At 43.6% G+C, this 23,873-nt stretch overlaps 1 protein-coding gene across 7 annotated transcripts in view; it reads left to right on the forward strand.

Annotated features, from left to right (window-relative positions):
• Nucleotides 1–23,873, forward strand: part of TBCD (tubulin folding cofactor D) — a 252,394-nt gene that overhangs the window by 159,554 nt on the left and 68,967 nt on the right. For all 7 annotated transcript variants that reach the window (XM_078848698.1, XM_073311984.2, XM_073311991.2 and 4 more), the window contains exons 25-30: nt 13–75; nt 1,281–1,357; nt 5,024–5,105; nt 10,017–10,135; nt 19,459–19,550; nt 22,369–22,509. In XM_078848698.1, the coding sequence (XP_078704824.1) occupies nt 13–75; nt 1,281–1,357; nt 5,024–5,105; nt 10,017–10,135; nt 19,459–19,550; nt 22,369–22,509 (574 nt within the window). The remainder of the gene's footprint in view (nt 1–12; nt 76–1,280; nt 1,358–5,023; nt 5,106–10,016; nt 10,136–19,458; nt 19,551–22,368; nt 22,510–23,873) is intronic.

A 23,873-nucleotide genomic window follows, 5' to 3' on the forward strand; every position in this document is an offset into this window, starting at 1 on the left:
CCTCCCCCCCAGTCTGCACTTTAATTGAAAAGTTGTCACTTTCAAAAATGCCATTTCGAGAGGATCCCATAATCGGTATGTAATACTACTTTCAGTGGTCTTATATTATGGCATCATTCTAATTATATTCTCGAAGTTACATAGTACTAGTCAGTGATGTTATTCAAGGAAACTAAGTTTTGATAACCTACCCTTACTCAATAACATCTTGTTAACAAATCTCAAAAAGGTACACAAATCTGTGGTTGAAGATATTGCATATAGCAGTGTATGAAGAAAATTTTTGTTTGTGTCACCCCCAAGCAAGCCTCTTTCTCTTAAAGTTGTCAAAAAGTCTCTGAAAATCATAATATTTAGCAGTGGGAAGATAAGACTCTCCTTTTGAGCATTTCTGCTTGATTAAGGGTTGGTCAGTAACATTTATTATTTTTTCAACAAATAGAGGGTTCCTGTTGGAATGCCCTTTTTTGTACTCCCCACCTATGAAATCCTGCATCATGGTGACTATTTGACTGAGGGCTAGTCTACACTAGAAGTGCTTCATTGGCACAGCTGCTTTGATGTGGCATGTCTGATGAAGACACTCGTGCAAGTGGGAGAGCGCGCTTTTGTCAGCATAATAAATCTACCTCTGTGAGAGGTGGTAGCTATTTTGGTGGGAGAAGCTCTCCTATCGACATAGCACTGTCCCGACCAGTGCTTAGGTGGTATAACTTATGCTGCTCGGGAGGAGAGGGGGCACTTATTCATACCCCTGAATGACCTAAGTTATACAAAAATAAATTGTAGTGTAGACCTGGCCTGGACCTTTAGCAGCATCTGTCCTGAATAAGTTGTTACAAATTGTTTCTTCCTATCTGTTCATCACATTACAGGCTCAGGAGAAAAGCACTGAGCCCTATAGCTTGTGTATTTCATAGATGACACTTCATAGAATATCAGGGTTGGAAGGGACCTCAGGAGGTCATCTAGTCCAACCCCCTGCTCAAAGCAGGACCAATCCCCAATTTTTGCCCCAGATCCCAAATGGCCTGCTCAAGGACTGAACTCACAAACCCTGGGATTAGCAGGCCAATGCTCAAACCACTGAGCTATCCCTCCCCCCTTCAGTGAATGGAAACAAGATAACTACATTCATTGTAATTCACACCTTCAGTTATTTGAGAAAGAGCAAGAAAAAATAAGTAGTTTTAATTAATTGCTGATCACTATAAATAGATGTCAATATACCTAAGACTATGTCATTAAAATTATACTGAATATCTTTTCTGCCACTCCAGATGGCTGGCAATGGTTGATAAATGACAGTTTAAGAAGTCTGCCTCTTGTTTCAAGCACTGCAAGACAGCAAATAAAGGTACAGTAATTCTATCCCCTTTGGCTTTATTAAACAAATACCATGAAGGCAAACATTCCTGATGATATATTTTCCTTGTTGCTCTCAGCAGCATTATAGCCTTTGTTCTACTAGAAGTTCTCGCTTCCTGGTGTGGGATAGGAAAACTAATGGTTTTAAAAAAAAACAGAAATTAACAGTGGAGCTGAAAGAACTAGTAAGACTAATGGTTTTGTCCTTTTTGAAATTCTGTCTCCTGCTGTTGTGGAATGGTGTAACCTGACTGTGTGGAGTTTATCAGAAATGCTTTCTCAAGTTTAAAACCAAGTGGTATCATCTTTGCTTTCGAAAAATTTTCCCCTTCATGATGATTTATTCTGTGGTTCTCCAGTCTCCTTTTCTCTTAATACCCTGTGTTTTGTATTTGTTTGCATGCTCATTTAAACAGACAACTCTTTTGTAGGCTCTTGAGTGGTCTGTGTGTTTTGTCTTGTGAAAGTTTCATTTTCTTTTCCTGAGGGATATGAGAGATCCCTGAATGTTCATCTCTTAAATTGGCTAAAGGAGTTCCTTTCTTGTAACCATCCAGTCTCCAAAATTCCAAAAATCATCTTTTGAGTGTTACTTTCCACCTTCGACAGTTGATATTGTAAAGGCACTTACTGACAGTAATGCTTCAAGCTGACGTCTTCTACCTGTCTGCCATTTGATGATAACTTCAAAAGCAATCTTGCTTTGCTGATTTTATTTTGTTTAAGGGGCTTCACTTTGGCTTTCCTGTTTTATTTTGTAGGTCTCAATTTTCATGATGGGAGTGACAGTATAATGCAATGTTGTTATGCATACAGAAATAAATAGTATGTGTTGAACTTTCTGCCCTGCTTTCCCAAAAATTGGAGAAAGGATGACATTTCACTAGACTTGTCTTTCCCTCTTAATACCAGGAGACTCTGGTTTGAGATTGCTTTATCTGTGCTCTGCATAGAATAAAGTATGCTGACTGGGGGATTATTGGGATGGAAGGAGTGTACTCGGGGTATTCCTGTAAATGCTGCCACAATTATCCTCTCCTGATGACTTTTGCAAATCAGATTTAATGTGACTGTCCAATTTACCAGGACTACAGACTCAGAGGTGTAAAAATCCAGCTATAGTCCTCCTACCTCTAACATCATTCTGACAATGTTACTGATGTGTGAAGCAGAATAGTATCCAGCTTGCTGGAACATACTTTTGTTGACTTCATAGTGCTAACCTGAATTAAAAAAGTTTTTGTTGGTAAAGCAAGCAAATATAACTCCAAACACACAAGTTTCATTGTGTAGAAGGTAGCATTTTCACACGACTACTTTTCTCACAATAGACAAGCTTAAGAAAATTCCCTTCTATAGTCCCTTTTAATTACAAAAATGCATGAGTACTGGTGGCCCAGTTTTTTAAATACATACAAAGTCAGGAGAGGAGGAGAAGGCAGGAAGGTATCCAAATCATTGGAGAAGAATCTAAAATCAGAAATTTTGGAGTTCTTGATTTACCCATGAAAACTGTAGAGATGTAGCCAAGAAGTTTGACAGGTGATTTATTGTAGGAAATTGACACTGAGCTCATAGACAATTGATCATAGACTTAAGTCAAGAGAATTTGGACCAAAACTCTTGATTTTCAAGCTAACCTTAGTTGGATGTTGCCTACTGGGTGAGAATCCTTCCCCTGTTTTAAAAAAAAAAAAATGTTTCAAGGACAGAGAGTTAATCTTTTTTCCTGGCATGGGAACATCTACTTTACTTACATAATGCAGTTTCATGCAAATAAACAGTGAATAGTGAAGGTTTTTACATCCAGATATTTTATGTGAAGCTAAGATATGGCTCCACGTTAGTGAGAAGATAATTTTTCATGTTTCCGAGTACCTGCCTAATACAGAGTTTTAGAGTAATCAGCAATATTAAAATAAATAAGATTCTTTCTTCAAAATCTCTGGCTCAGCATGGAGATAAAATCTGATGAATATTTTTGAGGTGTTTGTAGTGTTACAGCTGTTTTGGGTCTAGGATACTTGAAAAAGTGGAGGTGAGGTCATATCTTTTATTGGGCAAGCTTCTATTGGTGGAAGGTACACACTTTCAGGATACATAGAGCTCTTCTTGACCTGAAGGTACAAGCTTTCAAGGTCAAAAGCTTGTACCTTCCACCAATAGAAGTTAGTCCAATTAAACATATTACCTGATCTGCTTCATCTCTTAAATATTTTTTGGGGTAGAATTGTGAGATGACAGAGGAAACTCTTGTTTTACCAGTCCTTCAGAGTAACAGCCGTGTTAGTCTGTATTCGCAAAAAGAAAAGGAGTACTTGTGGCACCTTAGAGACTAACCAATTTATTTGAGCATAAGCTTTCGTGAGCTACAGCTCACTTCATTCAATGCATTCAGTGGAAAATACATCTTTTATACCCCTCAGCATTTCTTAGATGTTGTTTCTGAGTTCATTTTACATTTTTTGAGGAAATACAGTTGTTACATATGAATTTGGAAATAATGTAGATTATAGAATAGAGAAAAAGATTTCTGTATCGTACACTTCTAGGTACAGCAGGAAAACTCTACGAAAGCTTATGCTCAAATAAATTGGTTAGTCTCTAAGGTGCCACAAGTACTCCTTTTCTTTTTACCAGTCCTTATTATTCACAGTTGAGAACACCTATGTTATTATGAAAGTATCATTATTATTAATACGGAATGAAGAGCACATGTTTCTTTTCTTTTTATATGCTCTCAACTTTATTACTACATTGGTCATCACTGTTTTATTGGCTGAAAAATGTAGCTCTACTGTGAATTTCTCAAGCAATGTCTGTGATAGAATTGTTTGCTGCACCTGTCACAGAGATCCGTCATCTAAAGATATGGAAGTCCATGTGTACAGTGCTGCTCCCCATCCCCATTCTAAACTGAAATTATGTAATCATGTTGAGGGACTGTCAGACAAAAGCTGTGCTGTATATTCGGTTTCTATGATTTTAAGTTTCAGAGTAGCAGCCGTGTTAGTCTGTATTTGCAAAAAGAAAAGGAGTACTTGTGGCACCTTAGAGACTAACCAATTTATTTGAGCATAAGCTTTCGTGAGCTACAGCTCACTTCATCCAATGCATTCAGTGGAAAATAAATCTTTTATACCCCTCAGCATTTCTTAGATGTTGTTTCTGAGTTCAATTTACATTTTTTGAGGAAATACAATTGTTACATATGAATTTGGAAATAATGTAGATTATAGAATAGAGAAAAAGATTTCTGTATCGTACACTTCTAGGTACAGCAGGAAAACTCTAAAATGAACTGAGAATATGGTACACAGAAATCAGTAATAATTTCTTAGATTTTAATCAGTATAATCTATTAGTATAGAATATATATAATCAGTATAATTCATAATGTCGTCTTAAGAAAACATGACAATTGTAAGGATACACTGGTTTAAAGATACTCCTAGACGATAATGTACAAGAGGTTTAATCAAAATAAAAAAGAAGTTGATTTCAATAATTTTGGAGAATAGTATAAAGAATAATTATAAATAGGATTAATATAAAGAATTCAGTTCTATTTTCTTATCCATTATCCTATCTCTGGACACAGTTATATTAGAGTAGACATTTTATTATTTTATTAAAGCTCACAATTTTATTTCAGGAAGCTGCAGTCTCTGCACTTGCTGCATTGTGTAATGAATATTACATCAATGAACAGAGAGAAGCCAATCCAGCTCTTCAGGGTAATGATGCATATGTATTGTGTATGTTTTCATTAACGAATGTCTTTTAATTATTCATGTTGGTTATGCAGGTAGAAGAGATTCAAAGGAGGCTAAATAGGTTGTTTAAAAAGCATCACAGTGGATTAGCAAATTCTGAAGGCCCAGCCCAGTTCTGTACCATTTTAAAGTACATTTAATTGGGTGTACACATTTATATAATTAATATACACCATCCTTATGTTCCATATGGAAAAATGCCTTGGAGGGATGAAAGAAAAAGATTGCATGTGTATAGGACAATGTTATTTATAATGTCTTGGGTATTTACTTTTTGAATTGCTGCTCTCAGTATACAAGCTCATTATTTGTGTGCACTCCTGAAAATACTCTTTCTTCTTTTTAATTCCATGTAATTTGAACATTTTACCTTTAATAACCAAACCAAGGTGCTTAGAAATACCAATAATTTACAGATCAGGGAGAGATACATAGATACCCAAGAACTAGTTTACATCTCTTTTTTTTTTTTTGGTCATATTCTTTCTAAAAAGAAATGATGGAATGTGACTATTTTTGATTCAAGGGACTTTAAAGGGGTTCAGAGAAGAATGAAAGTGATTAAGGGCTTTGAGAAACTCCCTCATGAAGAGAGATTGAAAAGAGCGGAAATCTTTATTTTAGAAAGGAGGTGAATACAGGGGAAAATAAATGTACAAAATAATGACTGGAACAGAGAAGGCAAATAGCTTTTGTTCTCTCTGTTGTAGACCTCAAGAATAAGGGAACATTCTGTGAAACTGAAAGGTGGCAAATTCAAAACTAATAAAAAGAAATATTTTTTCACATAATATTTAATTAGTCTTTTTGGAACTCATATTTCCACAAGATGTTGAGGCCAAAAATGTAGCAAGATTCAAAGACGGAATGGCGATTTGCAAGTTTAACAAGGTTAACCAGAGTTGTTATAGTTAATGCTTAATTTGTTTAATATAAAACCTCATGCTTTTAGGGTTTAAATCAATCACTTATCATCAGGGGTTTGGGTGAGACATTCATTGGGGGGCAAAGTATCCCGTACTTGCCTAATGTGAGGTTGCTTGCACCATCCTCTGAAGCATCTGGTGTTGACCATCATCAAAGACCGGCTGTTGGATTAGATCAGAGGTGGGCAAACTACAGCCCGCGGGACATCCAGCCTGTGAGACTCTCCTGCCCAGCCCCTGAGCTCCTGGCCTGGGAGGCTAGCCCCTGACCTCTCCCCTGCTGTTCGCCCTCCTCCGCAGCTGCAGCTCACTGTGCTGTTGGCGCAAAGCTCTGGGCAGCGGGGCTACGAGCTCTTGCCGGGCAGTGCAGGTGCAGAGCCGCAGCCTGACTTTGTGCTCTCCGCTCTGCGTGATGGCGTGGCTGGCTCCAGCCGGGTGGCACGACTGCCTGTCCTGGTGCTCTGTAGTGCCACCAGCCACTGGTGCTCCAGGCAGCACGGTAAGGGGGCAGTGAGCAGGGGGGGTTGGATAGAGGGCAGGGGAGTTTGGGGTGGGGAACAGGGGGGTTGGATGGTGCAGGGGGGCAGTCAGGAATGAGAGGAGGGGTTGGATGGGGCGGTGTGGCGGCAGTCAGGGGTGGGAGGTCCAGTGGCGGACAGGGAGGGGTGGATGGGGCAGGAGTCCCAGGGGGGCTGTCAGGGGTCGAGAAGCAGGGAGGGTTGGATAAGGGGCGGGGGCCAGGCCACATCTGGCTGTTTGGGGAGGCAGAGCCTCCCCTAACCGTCCCTCCATACAAGGAGAACGAATAGGTCAGACTGGACATAAACGTTGTTGTTGAAGTCTTGGTAGATGAGGGTAGGGGACTGTGTGCAGAAGAAGATAGGAAGGTGTCAAAATCAGAAAGGAGAGTGGACATGGTAAAGTAAGAGGGCAGCAGATGACTTAAGCCTGGTCTACCCTGAAAAGTTATATTGACTTAGTTGCATTGGTCAGGGATGTGAAAAAAACACACTCCAACCAACATAGTCAGGCCGACATAGCTGCATCTACACTGGGGTTTAGTCAGCAGAAGACTGCTTCCATAGATGTAGGTAACGTCATTTGGGGAAGAGGTGTTCCTACACTGGCTATGTCTACACTAACACTTCTATCAGCATAACTCTCCTGCTGACATAGCTACTGCTGCTCGTTATGGTCTAATTATGCTGACAGGAGAGCTCTCTCCCGTTGGCATAGAGTGGCTACATGGGAGATCTTACATCGGCGCAGCTGCGTCGGAATACCTGTAGTCTACCAAGGTTTTCTGGACATCCATACACATGGTGATAAAAGTTGCACCAAGAATGTAAACAATTTTAAAAAATGTCAGTATGCCTAGTTTTGTATATTTCTGTGGAAATTATCATTTTCTCTGTACTACCCATAACATGTACATCCTAGAAATAGATTATAGATATATAGTAACTAGGAACTTCCCTAGAATTCCTGAAAAAGTTATGTGGGCAGAGACTATATCATACTCCATTGAGCAGCATAGGTACCATGATAATAGATATTCCTATTAGGGCAGGTCCAAGCAGCAGTGGAGGGGTTAAGCAAATGGGATTTTGGTAATATTGCACCAGTGTTTCATGACTACATGGTAGTTAAATAATACCATAAACTTTAGTGGATCAGAATCTGAATTTTTTCACAACAAGCAAGTCCCAACTAGCCTGCAATGTTACTATCACATCACTTCTTTCATTTCTCTTTATTTTCTACTTTCTTTCCTTTGCACTCTCACTTCTCATCTGCTGTATCTATTTTCTTTTGTCTGCTTTTTTATTTTCACTGTTTCTCTTGTACGCCTGCAGCTCACTTTTGAAATTTTTCCCTTCTGATCTCCTCTTAGTAGCTGCAGGTCATGTTTAATGAAAATTGTAGAAACTTCACGGGCTGTGCTATTTTACCAAGCACACATCAGTAGGGGGCATGTAATGTCACATTGCTGGAGGTAGAATAATTACTACTGCTTAGCAGTTATCAGTTGCAGTTATCAGTAAATAGCTGCTGGTTTGCTTTCTGTCACTTCTGAATTTTCTGTCATTCGACTAAGACTGTCAGTTTGAAATTAACATCAATCATAGCAATGCTGCTGCAACTCCATCATCTGAGATGTTGTCACTGAGTGCCTATGCAAGCATGGTATCTGCATATGGCCTCAGGGCTCTCTATTATGGGCCTGTGGTTAGGAAGGTTTTAAAATAATAAATATGTCTATATGAAAATGTGTTAGCTCTTGAATAGGTAGCTAGTTTCCTGTTTCCTGATGAGATACAGTAATTAAGACCTGCTGACTGTATGGGGATTTAAAAAAAAAACAAACCAGAATGGAGTCATGAGTTGTGATTAAATGCATTGCCTTATGGCAAACTATCTGTCTTCCCCTGGCAAATATTGCATAATCATTTAACCCTTAGATGACAGGTAGCAACTTCACTGTTTCAATCTTCATAGCCATTCTGATTTCTGTGTCCCTTGCAAACGCTAAAAAGAAAGTACCTATCTAGTAAAGCTACTTATTTTTGAGACTTAACTTTTTTTTAAAAGAGATTATGTAAATTGCAGCTCTCAGTCAGAAGTATTTTAGTTCTGCATAGTTACAAAATACACAGGTTTTACTCGATCATATATTTTGCTCTTCGTTTAAGAAAAAGTTTGGTACAGTAGCTGAAATCTGGTCAGTCAAGAACATCTCATTTGGTGCATGATGTCTACAGTAAGAAATACATTTCCTACACATACAGTTTATTGTGGCAGTAGGCTGTGTGCAGTACATTGTATTCTTTATGCATGGACAACATGCAATAAAAATACAGAGATGGAAGGTTCCACATACTTCTCTTCCCTATCTCTATTTTCTTTGTTCTCTCTCTCTCTCTCTCTCTCTCTCTCTCTCTCTCTCTTTTTTATTTTATTTAATTTTATATCCTCATTTTCAACTACATGTCACTTCCCCCTCTGGTTGGATCCTGTTTTTCTCCAAATCAGTTTTTTCTCTCCCTTTCCTAGTTCCTTTTCTCAGTTTGCGGGTGCATCTTCTCATTCCTCTACCCTCATTAGGGCCACTTTCCCTGCCACTACAGACTGCAGTGTAGAGATCCTGAGTTCTGGAGGATGAGGATTTCCATCTTGAATGTACTCTGTGCCTCAAGGAAGCCCTATGGATTTTTAAAGATTTGTGGATAGACAGTGTATCATGATCAGAGCAGCAGTGGCAGAATCATGGAGAGGATTCAAAGAAGAGCCATGAAAATGAATAAAGGGTTAGAAAACTTGCCTTATAATGATAGGCTCAAGGAGCTTGATCTGTTTAGCTTAACAAAGAAAAGATTAAGGGGAGACCTGATTACAGTGTATAAATACCTACATGGGAAACAAATATTTGATGATGTGCTCTTCAGTCTACCAGAAAAAGGTATAATACAATCCAGCAGCTGGAAGTTGAAGCTGGATAAATTCAAACTGGAAATTAGGCATACATTTTTAAAAGTAAGAGTCATTAAGCATTGGAACAACTTACCAAGGGTTGTGGTGGATTCTCCATCACTGGCAATTTGTAAATCAAGATTAGATGTTTTTCTAAAAGATATGTTCTAGGAATTATTTTAGGGAAGTCCTTTGGCCTATATTGTATAGCAGGGGGTCTCAAACTCAAATGACCAAGAGGTTAAAAATCAGTCTAAACTGACTTTGTTACATGAATAGTATTCAGAGAACTATAACTGACAATTCTTAAAATTTTTGTTACTTTTTCTGAGAAAACAGAATATTAATTTATCTTCCATTTTAGGGTTATTGAATTGAAGAGAATCTTCATCTAGCCTCCCTGTTCTTCTACTGGTAGGCTAGCTAATATAGTGATGCAGTAGCTGGGTTCCATTTTGCAATTGTATTTTTCTAGGTGAACTGTTGCAGCAATATATTTCAGAACTTCAGAACACAGAGGAAATGATTCGTTGTGGGTTTTCGCTAGCCCTGGGGGCCCTTCCAAGATTTCTGTTAAAAGGCAAGCTCCAGCAGGTGAGATAAAGTGTGGCCCTTACCACAAAAAAGAAAAGAAAAAAAAACGTGAGGGGGTACAAGTTTTAACTGATTCAGGAAATAGTTTGAATGAAGTCTGAGTGCTTAATCAAATACATGATAGAAGATCATTGCCATGGGTGTTGATGTGGAGGGGTTAGTGTATAATACAGTAACCCAGTCAATCGTAATGACTTTGGTTTAACATATATTCAGATAATTAAAATCGAGACCTTTCTTCACATTCTTAGTGTAGAAGCGAAAGACTGACTGGATATGGAGAATGAGCTATGTCTTTGCTAAAGCCCTTTGTTTTCATTTTTTTAAACAATTTTCCATGCAAAATTCGTGGCTTAAAGAAAGAAAAAAAAAAAGCCATTGTTCTTCAAGTGCTTATTCATGTCCATTCCATATTAGGGGTGTGTGCTCACCACATGCACTGGTGCCGGAAGTTTTTCCCTCAGCAATATCTGTAGGGGACTGGCTCTGGCATGGCACCCGCATGGTGCGGTATAAGGGGTGCTGCCGGCTCCACCCACCCTCAGTTGTTTCTTACTTCTTACTACCAGGGACGGTGCAGGAACATCTGCTGCTTCAGCTGGCATTGATCCCTTCTCTGTTCTTGCAACCTTTGAAATCCTGTAAAATAGTTACACATAGTTAGTTTTCTTTGTTACCCTTAGTACTAGTTCTCAAACTCTGTTAGTCCCTAACGGGACCCAGCTGGGGTCAGGGCATGCCCCAGTCCCCAGGCTTTAAGCCCTGTGATCTCTGCAAACAGGCTATGCCCGTCAGCAATCCCCATACCAGCTGCCTAATGTGCTCAGACAAAAGGCACATAAGTGACAAATGACATATCTGCAAGTCCTTCAAACCTCCTTCAAACAAAGAAGGAGCGTGATATCCATCTAAGAGCGCTCCAGATGGAGTCGGCACTCACTCTGGCACTGGAGCAGCGTTCCAACTCTGCCTCGAGCACTGTCGCCTCTGTGTGCAGTGCTCCCTCGGCGCTGCCATGAGCCGGCACTGATCTCCCTCCACGGCTCTAGGGAAGAAGCCGAAAAAGACTGTGAGGGCCCGGTACCGATCCCAGGACCGATCGGGCACCAGAGACCACCGATCTCTGGGCTGTCGTCCATCTCCAAAAGGAAGGTCACCGTACTCAGGATGATCCTCCTGGCAATCGGTTCTTGGTAGCCCCCGGTCCCGTTCAACATCCTGGTACCGGTCGAGTAGCGCGAGGCACGGATCACCGGGTATCTGACGCAGATCTGCTGAACGCCGTCAGTCCCCGAGAGCCTGACCAAGACAGTCTCGCTTGGACAGGTCAGTTTCGGGACACAGCAACCGGCACCAGTCAGACAAGAGCCACTGCTTAGCCCGATCCTGGTTGCCCTGGACCAACCGCTCCCCTGGTAGCTCCAGTTTGGAGCAAGGTTCCCTGACTGCGGGACAAGCCCCGGTACTGATGGTGCTGATTACATCATCAGCACTGAAATCTGTCCCATGGCCTCAAGTGCAGTGGCTGGTGCCATGGTACCTGTGGAGCACTTAGGGGGTTCATGCAGCTTTCCTAGGTTGGCCGATTGGTGTTGGGAGCCTCAGAGAGGCTAGCGGCCTTGGTATCCTGTCCCCCTCCGGTGCTGGATACTTCATGGGGTAAGACCCCGCAGGTCAAGGAGGACCCAGGGGAGCAAGCTGCTGGACCACCAATGGACGTGGAGGTTCCCACAGCACTGCTTTAGCCTCGTCTGGTGACGACAAGGACATCATGGGTCCCCCTCACCCAGTTCCACAGGATGACACTTTTGAAGAGGGTCGCTTCTAACCTGGGGCTTCAGGCAGAGGAATTGGAAGTGCCCTCGGACTCTGTTTGATGTCCTCTGCTACTCGGCTCCTGCCACGGTGAAGGGGTTTCTAAGATCACTAATGCCCTGTGGCAAACTTCCTCTTCCCTGGCCCATATGTCTAAAAGGGCTGAATGCAAGTGGCCCCAACCAAAAGGCAGAATTACTTATACTCCCACCCAGCCCCCAATTCCCTTGTAGTCAAGGCAGTTAACCACAAGGAGAGGCAGGGACAACCCAGGGCCACCCCCAAAAATAAAGACTCGAGGAGGCTGGATCTTTGCGGATGTAAGGGTTATTTGTCTTCCAGTCTTCAGCTGAGAGTGGCCAACCACCCAAGGCCTCCTTAGCTGATATGACATCAATATGTGGCAAGCCATGACCAAGTTCGAAAGGTCATTCCTCGAGGCTTCCAAGAAGGAGTTCTGAGCGATCCTCAATGAGGGCACATCCATGGCCAAGGCGGCCCTCCAGGTGGTGTCAGATGCTGCTGCCCGCACCGTGGCTTCTGCTATCTCCATGTGGTAGGCCTCCTGGCTGCTCCTCCCTGGGTTGTCCACCGAGGCTCAGCAGTCAATGCAGGACCTGCCCTTCGACAGCCAGGCCCTATTTGCGGAACAAACAGACAACAAATTGCATGGCTTCAAGGACTCCCACAGCACCCTAAAAACCCTGGGTGTCTACGTCCCAGTCCCTGTGCGTAAGCAGTTCAAACCTCACCAGCCGCAGGGCCAGGGGAGTCAGCCTTGGCAGGACCAGCCCCATAAATGAGCCAGGGGCTACAAGTGCCGCCAAGCCATCTGCCTCCACTCTCTGCCCCTTTGGGGTCAACCCGTAATAAGCAGGGGGCCAAACAGTCATTTTGAGGGTGCGACCGAGGGCGACCTACCAGACTATTCCCTGGATCCATCCTTCCCTGTGTTCTCTAACCACCTTCCCCTCTTCCTCCCTGCCTGGATGGCTATAACCTCGGACTGCTGGGTCCTCAGCACAGTGGAATGGAGTTATACCGTTCAATTCCTTTCTACCCCCCTTTCCCACTCGCCTTCCCCATCTCTGTTTCAGGACCCCTCTCATGAGAGTCTCCTTGTGCAGGAGACAAAGGGGTTACTACAGCTGGGTGCGGTGGAAGAAGTTCCTCTCGGGTACAGGAACAAGGGGTTCTAGTCCCAATACTTTTTAATCCAAAAGGCTAAGGGCAGCCGATGGCCCGTCGTGGACCATAGACCTCAACAAGTACCTAAAGAAGTTAAATCTCTGCATGGTTTCCCAGGCTTCTATTTTCCATTCCCTGGTTCCCAGAGACTGGTATGCCTCCCTCAACTTGAAGGTCGCATACTTCCACACAGCGATCTTTCAAGGACGCAGACACTTTACGGTGGGGCCCCACCACTACCAGTTTGCAGTCCTTCCGTTCGGCCTGGCGACAGCACTGAGAATGTTTACCAGGTGCATGTTGGTGGTGGCGGGGGCTTACCTCAGGTGCTGGGGTATTCAGATCTACCCATACCTCAATGACTGGCTTGTCAAGGGCAGCTCCAGGTCTCAAGTCCGAAGGGATGTCGCGGTGTTTCAGGCCATGTGCTGCTCTCTGGGCCTATTGGTAAACAACAAAAAGTTGACATTCCTGCTGGTGCAGAGGATAGAGTTCATCGGAGCGGTCATCGACTCGACCTGTGCCAGGGTGTCCCACGCATTGATGAACCTCATCGCGGAAGTCTCAGTGTTTCTTCTGATTACAGCCAGGGTCTGTCTGCGCCTCCAGGGTTACATGGCAGCATACACTTGCGTGGTCCGCCAGGCCAGGCTCTGAATGTGGCCCCTGCGACAATGGCTGGGGACAGTCTATTCCCGGTCCAGAGACCTCTTGGAAAAGATGTTACCATTCCCCAGGTGATACTTATCTCACTGCAATGCTGACAGGACAATTGACTGCAGGACAATTCTGGGGGAGGTTTGGTTCGACAATCCCCCTCACTCAATCGAGTTGGTGTCGGCACCTCGAACCTCAGCTGGGGTGTGCATCTCAACGACCTCCCGACACAGGTGATGTGGTCCCCGGAGGAGGCGAAGTTGCACATAAACGTCAAAGAGCTCCGAGTAGTCCAGCAGTCCATCTGGCGTGCAGAGTCTTCCTGCCCCACCTGTCGGGCAAGGTGGTATGAGTCCTGACACAGCCTCGATGTTCTACATCAACAGGCAAGGGGGAGCGTACTCGTCGACTCTCTGTCAAGAAGAAAAGGAGTACTTGTGGCACCTTAGAGACTAACCAATTTATTTGAGCATGAGCTTTCGAGAGCTACAGCTCACTTCATCAGATGCATACCGTGGAAACTGCAGCAGGCTTTATATACACACAGAGATCATAAAACAATACCTCCTCCCAGCCCACTGTCCTGCTGGTAATAGCTTATTTAAAGTGATCATCAAGTTGGGCCATTTCCAGCACAAATCCAGGTTTTCTCACCCTCCACCCCCCACACACAAACTCACTCTCCTGCTGGTAATAGCCCATCCAAAGTGACAACTCTCTACACAATGTGCATGATAATCAAGGTGGGCCATTTCCTGCACAAATCCAGGTTCCCTCACCCCCCTCAAAAACACACACACACACAAACTCCATCTATAGGACTTCTGCATCAGCCATGAAATCTACCTGGAAGCTTGTCACCTTCTCGGTGTCAAGAGTACGCTGGTGAACCAGCTCAGGAGAAATTTCTCCTCTCACCACGAGTAGTTGCTCCATTCAGAGGTAGCCTGCATGATCTTCCAAAGGTGGGGAATTCCCCAAGTGGACCTGTTCGCTACCAGACAGAACAGGAAATGCCGCTGGTTTTGCTCTCGGCAAGGTCTGAGCAGGGGCTCCCTCTCCGATGATTTCCTCCTGTTGTGGTCAGGGAGCCTGATGTACATGTTCCCTCCGATTCCACTCATCAGCAGGGTCCTGACAAACATCAAGAGAGACAAATCTCAGGTTGTCGTGATCGTTCTGGCATGGCCTGGTCAACATTGCTTCGCCACGCTCATGAGCTTGTCAGCGGCCCCTGCCTGGCCCCTGCACAACTTCCCGGACCTGCTATCACAGGACCACAGCTGGCTTCCACACCTGAACATCGAGTCCCTCCACCTCTTGGCGTGGATGCCGCGTGGCTGAACCCAGAAGAATGGACTTGTTCGGAGGGAGTCCAACAGGCCCTCCTGGGGAGTATGAAGTCCGCAACTAGACTGACTGGAAAAAGGCTAATGTAGTGCCAATCTTTAAAAAAGGGAAGAAGGAAGATCCTGGGAACTACAGGCCAGTCAGCCTCACCTCAGTCCCTGGAAAAATCATGGAGCAGGTCCTCAAAGAATCAATCCTGAAGCACTTGCATGAGAGGAAAGTGATCAGGAACAGCCAGCATGGATTCACCAAGGGAAGGTCATGCCTGACTAATCTAATTGCCTTTTATGATGAGATTACTGGTTCTGTGGATGAAGGGAAAGCAGTGGATGTATTGTTTCTTGACTTTAGCAAAGCTTTTGACACGGTCTCCCATAGTATTCTTGTCAGCAAGTTAAGGAAGTATGGGCTGGATGAATGCACTATAAGGTGGGTAGAAAGCTGGCTAAATTGTCGGGCTCAACGGGTAGTGATCAATGGCTCCATGTCTAGTTGGCAGCCGGTATCAAGTGGAGTGCCCCAAGGGTCGGTCCTGGGGCCGGTTTTATTCAATATCTTCATAAATGATCTGGAGGATGGTGTGGATTGCACTCTCAGCAAATTTGCGGATGATACTAAACTGGGAGGAGTGGTAGATACGCTGGAGGGGAGGGATAGGATACAGAAGGACCTAGACCAATTGGAAGATTGGGCCAAAAGGAATCTGATGAGGTTCAATAAGGATAAGTGCAGGGTCCTGCACTTAGGACGGAAGAACCCAATGCACAGCTACAGACTAGGGACCGAATGGCTAGGCAGCAGTTCTGCGGAAAAGGACCTAGGGGTGACAGTGGACGAGAAGCTGGATATGAGTCAGCAGTGTGCCCTTGTTGCCAAGAAGGCCAATGGCATTTTGGGATGTATAAGTAGGGGCATAGCGAGCAGATCGAGGGACGTGATCGTTCCCCTCTATTCGACATTGGTGAGGCCTCATCTGGAGTACTGTGTCCAGTTTTGGGCCCCACACTTCAAGAAGGATGTGGATAAATTGGAGAGAGTCCAGCGAAGGGCAACAAAAATGATTAGGGGACTGGAACACATGAGTTATGAGGAGAGGCTGAGGGAGCTGGGATTGTTTAGCCTGCAGAAGAGAAGAATGAGGGGGGATTTGATAGCTGCTTTCAACTACCTGAAAGGGGGTTCCAAAGAGGATGGCTCTAGACTGTTCTTAATGGTAGCAGATGACAGAACGAGGAGTAATGGTCTCAAGTTGCAGTGGGGGAGGTTTAGATTGGATATTAGGAAAAACTTTTTCACTAAGAGGGTGGTGAAACACTGGAATGCGTTACCTAGGGAGGTGGTAGAATCTCCTTCCTTAGAGGTTTTTAAGGTCAGGCTTGACAAAGCCCTGGCTGGGATGATTTAACTGGGAATTGGTCCTGCTTTGAGCAGGGGGTTGGACTAGATGACCTTCTGGGGTCCCTTCCAAACCTGATATTCTATGATTCTATGACTTATCATAGAATATCAGGGTTGGAAGGGACCTCAGGAGGTCATCTAGTCCAACCCCCTGCTCAAAGCAGGACCAATCCCCAATTTTTGCCCCACATCCCTAAATGGCCCCCTCAAGGATTGAGCTCACAATCTTGGGTTTAGCAGGCCAATGCTCAAACCACTGAGCTATCCCTCCCCACTGGCCAAGTGGATGAGGTTTTCCCGCTGAGTGTCCGAGCATGGCATGTCTCCCTCACGTTCTTCCATAGAGGCTGTCCTGGACTACCTGCTCCCTTTGAGGAGCCAGGGCCTGGTACAGTCTTCCATTAGAGTGCATCTATTGGCCATCTCCGCTTTTCACCCACCGATCCATGGACACACAGTGTTTTCCTATGACATGATGGTCAGATTCTTGAGAGGGCTCGAGAGACTCTTTCTGCAGATATGGACCTCTGTCCTGCAGTGGGATCTTAACTTGGTTCTCTCTAGGCTCCCTGGCCTGCCCTTTGAGCTGCTGGGTTCCTCTTCCTTTCCCACCTGTCACGGAAGGTCGCGTTTCTGGTGGAGGTGACGTTGGCAAGACGGGTCTCTGAAATTAAAGCCTTGACCTCAGAACCTCTGTGCACGGTCTTCTACAAAGATAAGGTTCAGTTGCGGCCCCACCCGGCCTTCCTGCCAAAGGTTGTCTCCACCTTCCATATGAACCAGGACATCTTTCTCCCGGTGTTCTGTCCCAAATTGCACAAGACCAGTGAGGAGAGGCATCTGCACGTCCTGGACGTCTGGAGGGCCTTGGCTTTGTACTTAGAATGTACCAAGCCTTTCCGAAAATCGACTCAACTCTTCATCACTACAGCTGATAGGATGAAAGGTCACCCGATGTCCTCTCAAAGGATTTCTAATTGGATTACCTCGTGCATAAGGACTTGTTACTACCTGGCAGGGGTTCCGCTGCCACCGATTGTCAGAGCCCTCTCGACGAGAGCACAGGCATCTTCGGTGGCCTTTTTGGTGAACATCCCTATCCAGAACATCTGTAGAGCCGCAACGTGGTCCTCTGTTCACACATTTACTGCACATTATGCCATCACTCAGCAGGCCAGAGATGATGCTGGGTTCGGCAGAGCTATGTTGTAATCTACATGTCCGTGAACTGCTACCCAACTCCAGGGGTAGTGTTTTGGAGTCAGCTAATATTGCATGGACATGAGCAAGCACTCGAATTAAAGACAGTTACTTTTTCCGTAACTGGTGTTCTTTGAGATGGGTTGCTCATGTCCATTCCATAACCCACCCTCCTTCTCCTCTGTTGGAGTTTCCAGCAAGAAGGAATTGAGAGTGGGGGGAGCCGGTGGCACCCCTTATACCGCGTCATGCAGGCGCCACTCCATAGGGCGCCAGAGCTGGTCCCCTATGGATACTGCTGAGGGAAAAACTTCCAGTACCAGTGCGCGCACACCTGATATGGAATGGACATAAGCAACACATCTTTAAGAACACCAGTTACAGAAAAGGAACTCTCTTTTTGGTTTTATTGATTTCTTCCCCCTCACCGTCGTCCCCCCTGTCCCCCAAATTTTGGATGTGTTGGAACTCCCTGGACTCCGTTCCTCCAGAAGGAGAGATGGTAGCTTGATCCCCCCTTGCAGAGTTCCCACTGAATGGTACAGTCCACCTGTGCAGAGTAGGGTAGCTACTGGTTGATGGCTGCTGTTCTGCAGTGTGGGGAGAGAGATGGGCAGGGAGCTGGGTCCTGGCAGCGAAGGGTATCTGACTGCTGCAGTGACAGGCCTTCAGGAAGTGGAAGGCTTCTTCAACTACTACATCATGGTGAATACTGGGCATCCCTTACCCCCAACCATAGGTCCCAGTGGATACTGGGTACACCCCATCCTCAGCCTGCTGCACCCTTCCCCTCCCTATCTGCTGCACTCCATCAGTACTGGCCTCTGTGAATAGCCCTTGTGAGTAGCTTCACCTTCAGCTCAGTCCTGGGGACGTGTCACCACCCAGAGAGGAGCACCAGGGAACAGAGCCTTGTCAACTTCCCCTTCCGGAGAGTGCTCCCTCCTATCCCTGGCTCTTTTGCCCCAGGGCTGGGAACTGGGCACTAATCCCCCTGCAACTCAGGGGAATGGAGCTGAGGAGCAATGATGTCCCCCCTGTTGCTGGTGGGTCTGTGTGTCAGCGTGACTGGGATTTGCGGGAGCAATGCTGGGTGTCAGTGGTAGGATTATTTCCTATTCATTTGTCCCCCTCCCAGTCACGGCTCCCAACCTCCTGCTCTTCCTCTCCCCTCTGCCCCATTTTCCCCTGCTCTTTCCTGGCTCCCACTCCTGCATCCCAGCTCTGTGACAGGCTGGATGGTGACTTGGGGATAGGGGTTCTGTTCAGGTAGTATTTCTTGTCACCAACAGTAAATGGTTTTAAAAAGATACACTTTATTTTGTAATGGGGATTAGAAATAGCGGGTTCACAAACCCTTACTTTTCTCTACTTGTTGCTTTATTCCCCCCCATCCTACCATCCCACAATATTAACTCCAATATTTACCTGGAAAACTGAAGCTAATCTTTTGCACTGATTTGCATGCAAAGTTTATTTTTTGTAATAAACACTTATAAATTCCTGGAAATGTTTTTTAAAAAAATGGAAATGAAGGGCTTTGGGCAAAGGGTAAAGAAGTTGTCTGTCCATGTGGGAGTAAAGTGCATTGAGGGGGTAATATGTAGAAGCTTATGCTGCCTGCTGCTTGTGCAGCACTTGTCATATGGTTAACTTCATTCTCCAGCTTTTTTAAATCTAGTGTCCATCGTGAGCATGTATTTATCTTTTTTCAGGTTTTAGAAGGTTTGAAAAAAGTTATCTGCATTTCCCACAAAGATGTGAGCTTTGCAGAATCAAGAAGAGATGGCCTGAAAGCAACTGCAAAGTATGTTTTGTCAGCTTTATTTTTATCTGACTTTAAATCACTCTATGTAAGATTTTCAATGTTCATGTCATTTTCTATTCTAACCTGGTGATGGGTTAAATTCACTCCCAGAGGGGTGGTTATACATTCTTGATGCGATCATATGGATCCCCACTATTTGTCTCACTTAAATCCATCCTTGATGCCACATGTCATCCTATTCTTCAGACTGAGAAGCAGTGTGTGGAACTATTTTTGGAGGTTGTCAGCATAGTTTCTTAATCAGCCAAATGCATGCCGGTTGCATGTTGGGAAGCTCTCTCTTTTCATGAACTGGAAGTTAGTGAGCTCAGTGGTACGAACCTTGGCTACTAGAAACCGGAATGAATTTGAGTTTCTTCATTTTACTTTCAATAACATACAAAGCCCCAAATAATACAAATATCCTGCATTTTCTTTCTTTCAAGGGATATTTTCAAGGGTGATGAGTCCAAAATGTTACCAGTTTTAAAAGTATCATTCACATATACAATTCAGATAACTCTATTACATCTTTCATCAGTATAAATTAGGTGTGCAGTGCATATAAAAACCAAGTTAGCTATTAATATCTATTAAGTGGCCAGGGATTTCTTTGTGATCATGTGTACAGACATCACATTGGTCCTCTGCTCTACCTGTTTGGTCCATTATAGTGAGTAGGATGATGAGATGTAAAATAATCCTGCTTCTTTTTGCATTTATCCTACAAATAAAAAACAATGTGTTAGTCGAGGTCTACACTACAAATTTACATCAGTATAACTGTGTCACTCAGGGGTGTTAAAAATCCACGCCCCTGAGAGCTGCAGTTATACCGACCTAACCCCCAGCGTAGACAACACTATATCGATGGGAGAAGCTCTCTCGCTGACATAGCTACAGCCTCTTACGGTGGTGGATTAAGTATACCAACTGGAGAACTTTTCCCATTGGTGTAGTAGCATCTTCACTAAAGCACTACATCAGCACAGTTGCGCCACTGCAGCACCATATGTGTGGACAAGCCCTTAGTTTTAGACCTACAAGCCTTGATACCATGTCACTTTAAGTCTTCCAAATATATTGTTTATGTAACTATTTCAGTGTTGAATCAGAAATTATAAAATCAGAATGCAACAGCCACACACACAGAGGGTCATGCTTGATGCTGTCTTTGTCCTTCTGTGAAAGGTATTTTAGACATTTTCTGAATGTATATGGCAAAGAAGTTTGTATGCCCAAAATAATAGAACATAAGAATGGCTCTACTGGGTCACACCAAAGGTCCATCTAGCTCAGTATCCTGTCTTCTGACAGTGGCCAGTGCCAAGTGCCCCAGAGGGAATGCACAGAACAGGGAATCGTCAAGTGATCCATCCCGTCACTCATCCTCAGCTTCTGGCAAACAGAGGCTAGTGACACCATTCCTGCCCATCCTGGCTCATAGCCATTGACGGATCTATCTTCCATGAATTTATCTAGTTCTTTTTTGAACCCTGTTATGATCTTGGCCTTCACAACATCCTCTGGCAAGGAGTTCCACAGGTTGACAGCGCATTGTGTGAAGAAATACTTCCTTTTATTTTTTTTAAACCTGCAGCCTATTAATTTCATTTGGTGACCCCTAGTTTTTGTGTTATGAGAAGTAGTAAACAACACTTCCTTATCTACTTTCTCTACACCAGTCATTATTTTACAGATCTCAATAATGTCTCCCCTTAGCCGTATCTTTTCCAAGCTGAAAAGTCCCAGTCTTATTAATCTCTCCTCAGACGGAAGCCATTCCATACCCCTAATAATTTTTGTTGCCTTTTCTGAACCTTTTCCAATTCCAATATATATTTTTTGAGATGGGACAACCACATCTGCACAAAGTATTCAAGAAGTGGGCATACCATGGATTTATACAGAGGCAACATGATATTTTCTGTCCTATTATCTATCCCTTTCTTAATTATTCCCAGCATTCTGTTCGCTTTTTTGACTGCCGCTGCACATTGAGCGGATGTTTTCAGTGAACAATCCGCAATGACTCCAAGATCTCTTTCTTGAGTGGTAACAGCTAATTTAGACCCCCATCATTTTATATGTATAGTTAGGATTATGCTTTCCAACGTGCATTACTTTGCATTTATCAACATTAAATTTCGTCTGCCATTTTCTTGCCCAGTCACCCAGTTTTGAGAGATCCTTTTGTAGCTCTTGGCAGTCTGCCTGGGTCTTAACTATCTTTAGTAATTTTCTATCATCTGCAAATTTTGCCACCGCACTATTTACCCCTTTTTCTAGATCATTTATGAATATGTTGAATAGGACTGGTCCCAGAACAGACCCCTGGGGGACACCGCTATTTGCCTCTTTCCGTTCTGAAAACTGACCATTTATTCCTACCCTTTGTTTCATGTCTTTTAACCAGTTACCAATACATGAGAGCACCTTCACTTTGCGTAAGAGCCTTTGGTGAGCGACCTTGTCAAAGGCTTTCTGAAAATCTAAATACACTATATCCACTGGATATCCTTGGTCCACATGCTTGTTGACCCCCTCAAAGAATTCTAGTGGATTGGTGAGGCATGATTTCCCTTTACTAAAACCATGTTGACACTTCATCAACAAATTATGTTAATCTATATGTCTGACAATTATTGTTCTTTATTATAGTTTCAACCAGTTTGCCTGGTACTGAAGTCAGGCTTACAGGCCTGTAATTGCTGGGATCACCTCTGGAACATTTTTGAAAAAGAGTGTGAAGAAAACAAAGCCTGGCATGATTTTTGTCCTTTTTCTTTAGAATTTCTTCTGTATTTCTCTGTTACAGAGTTTGTCAGACAGTTGGTGTGAAGAGAGAAGGACCACAGGATGAATTTGTCTGCAAAGATAATGTTATTCAGATCTATATGATGTTACTTAATGGTATGAGTGACTATACCACAGACAGCCGAGGAGATGTTGGAGCATGGTAAGGCATCTCACATGAGACAAGAAAATGAAGTTTTTCTATTGGTACTTGTTACCACTGATGTGGTCTACTGTAAGTCTGTAATTAGAAGTCATTCAGACTCAGTGGTTTTCCAAAAGCTACGAAGGGAAAAATTGAATGTAGCTAGACACATGGAGATTCTAGTAAGGCTAGAAGTAAATATTGTGTAGCAAATGAGGACAGTAATTATTTCTCCTTTGCCTCAGAAAAAAACTAACCCATACTGGGTCCTTCTCTAGCTTATACCGTCCTCTGTTTCCAGGTGATGAAATAAAGCATCAAGGTAAATGAGAATCACTTGTGAGGGTGTTTTACTCGGATGCAGGAACAAATAAAGTCATGACATCTATCCAGTGTTCATGTTATGCTTATAGTTACTTTAAAATATCACATATGCTCTTAATCATGCGTCTGACTAAAAGAGTAGCCGAACAGGAACTCTTCCTATCACAGCTTCATATGTGGCCCACTGGCCAGAAGAGGGAGCCATTGTATAATTTGTTAGGTGCTCCTATTTCATTATTGAGTTTAAAACGCCCATTTTAAAAAAAATTAAATAGTATATTTCTTAAAGGCATAGTAGTCTTTTCTGGCTATACTGACTTTAGGTTTCAGTGGCTTCAGGTTTTGCATCTAAAAATAATAACTTTGAATGTATGTTTTGTGTTGATTGGGTGCTTTAGTCGTCAAATCATATGTACAGAGTAACAACATGGTGAGAAATCATATGTACAGAGTAACAACATGGTGAGAAATTGTTCAGTACATATATTTACATTAGTGAAAAGAGAAGATTTGGTGCTATTCCCTCAGTGAGATGGGACAGAAAGTGTGTTTTTTAAATTGACAAAAGCCAAAGACATTGTAAGAAGCTTTCTCCTTAATTGAACTTGAACTTAGACACTAAAGTGTACATAGAATTTGGGATATGAGATCAGTCACTGGTTGGAGATCCCTGCATTCCTTGAGTGCAATGGGCAATAAAAAGGGGTAGGGACTGCATGTTGTTTTCCTTCATATTGTGAAATCCAGAAGGAAGTGTTGGGGGGAAAAACATGTAAAATGTGAGCCTTAAGGGATAGATAGATACCCAATAAAGAAACAAGAAAGTCATCTTGCTAGGCCATGTATATGTAAGTCTGCAGGAACCAAAATAATTCTAATTTTTCAGGAATTAAACAGCTGTCCTCTGAATTGGGGGGAAAAATAGTATCTGCCAGTGCAAATTTACATGACCGCTTCTGCTTACAGGGGGACCTGTCCCTTTAGTTTACTTTCTTTGAATATGTGTCAGGATGGATCCCACTGTAAGTGTGCATGGTTCTCATGAGTAAGGCTGCGAG

This window comes from Lepidochelys kempii, chromosome 14, assembly GCF_965140285.1.
Source record: "Lepidochelys kempii isolate rLepKem1 chromosome 14, rLepKem1.hap1, whole genome shotgun sequence".
NCBI lineage: Eukaryota > Metazoa > Chordata > Testudines > Cheloniidae > Lepidochelys > Lepidochelys kempii.